The sequence below is a fragment of the Vollenhovia emeryi genome, unplaced genomic scaffold (assembly GCF_000949405.1).
Source record: "Vollenhovia emeryi isolate VEMERY1.0 unplaced genomic scaffold, V.emery_V1.0 DF948172.1, whole genome shotgun sequence".
Lineage (NCBI taxonomy): Eukaryota > Metazoa > Arthropoda > Insecta > Hymenoptera > Formicidae > Vollenhovia > Vollenhovia emeryi.
The window spans coordinates 1-1537 of NW_011958194.1; the positions used below are offsets into that span (position 1 = coordinate 1).

Genomic DNA, 1537 nt, shown 5'->3' on the forward strand with positions numbered 1-1537 from the left:
AGATCAACTTCGAGTACTCAAGGACGAAATCACGTCGGTATTGAAATCTGGCGGTTTCGAATTGGCAAAATGGAGGTCCAACGAGCCAACGTTATTTAAGCATGACATCGAAGACGCGGTAAGAATCAGTCCCAGTGAAGAAGAGGTCAAAACTCTTGGCCTGCTTTGGAAACCTGATCGCGACAGTTTACAATATCAAGTTATCATGCCCCGTCTCAGCTCCAAGGTGACGAAGCGTACAGTGCTATCCGTCATAGCGCAAATATTCGATCCGTTGGGGTTGGTCGGACCGGCCACGGTCAAGGCTAAGTTACTTCTACAACGGCTGTGGCAACTCAACCTAGATTGGGACGAATCATTGCCTCAGGATCTACATCATAAATGGATTGCATACGTCGCAGAATTGGGATCCCTCAATGACATCGTCGTCCCTCGAGTGATCATTTGTTCTAACCCTGAACTCGTAGAGTTGCATGGGTTTTCAGATGCATCGGAAGGCGCTTATGGCGCTTGTGTTTATCTGCGATCAATCAACAGAGAGGGTGTCGTCACCATCCGCTTGATTTGTGCAAAATCAAAGGTGGCCCCACTCAAGACTATCTGCATCCCACGCCTGGAATTATGTGGAGCTTTGTTGCTGTCGAACTTAGCGAAATCGGTGTCACAAGCGCTTACCATACCATTAACGAACAGATATTATTGGTGTGACTCTACAATCGTACTGGCATGGATCCGTGGAGAGCCTCACCTTCGAAAAACTTTCGTAGCTAATCGACTGACTGAAATTCAGCAGATGACGGATCAAGAACAATGGCATTATGTCAAGTCAGAACACAACCCGGCAGATGTAATTTCGCGGGGAATCAGCCCCAAGCAGCTAAAGGACTTACATCTTTGGTGGCACGGGCCCGAGTGGTTAGTGCATCCCGAAGAATATCTCCAGCAGCCTATTCCAACGCCCGCAGGTACGGATCTCGAAACCAAACGATGCACGGTGTTAGCCACTCAAACCATTGAGGCAAGCCGGGTTTTGGAGCGGTACTCATCTTTATCAAGGCTTAAACGAGTCATCGCATATTGTTTGCGGTGGAGAAACAATCACAAGTTTGCGAACGAACGGCATAACGGTCCGCTGACGGTGAGCGAGCTCGATCAGGCAATGGCCACTATCCTCCGACGAGTACAGCTGGAAGGATTTAGTCGAGAAATACAAGATTTACGTTCTAAGGAGCGAGTTAATCACGATAGCTCGCTGCTCACACTGTGTCCATTCCTAGATGGCGACGGACTTCTTCGAGTGGGAGGGCGGTTGCGAAATGCCCAGATTCCTTATTCGCGCCGACACCCAATTATTTTACCGTGTAGACATCACGTTACTACGCTAATTATCCGCGATGCTCATTATCGGTCATTACATTCAGGAGTACAAGCACTGGTATCAAGATTACAAGAATCATTTTGGATCATATCGGCGAAGTCATCCGTGAAGAAGGTCCTCCACGGATGCATCGTGTGCTTCAGATCGAGACCTACTCCA

The 1537-nt window shown here is 48.3% G+C and overlaps 1 protein-coding gene across 1 annotated transcript; it reads left to right on the plus strand.

Moving 5' to 3' along the window:
* Nucleotides 1–205: 205 nt before the first annotated feature.
* Nucleotides 206–1297, plus strand: LOC105557047 (the record flags this gene model as incomplete). Its single annotated transcript, XM_012004182.1, has 1 exon — nt 206–1297. A coding segment is annotated over exon 1 (1092 nt), but the record flags the coding sequence as incomplete, so codon positions are not given.
* Between the last annotated feature and the right edge of the window lie 240 nt (nt 1298–1537).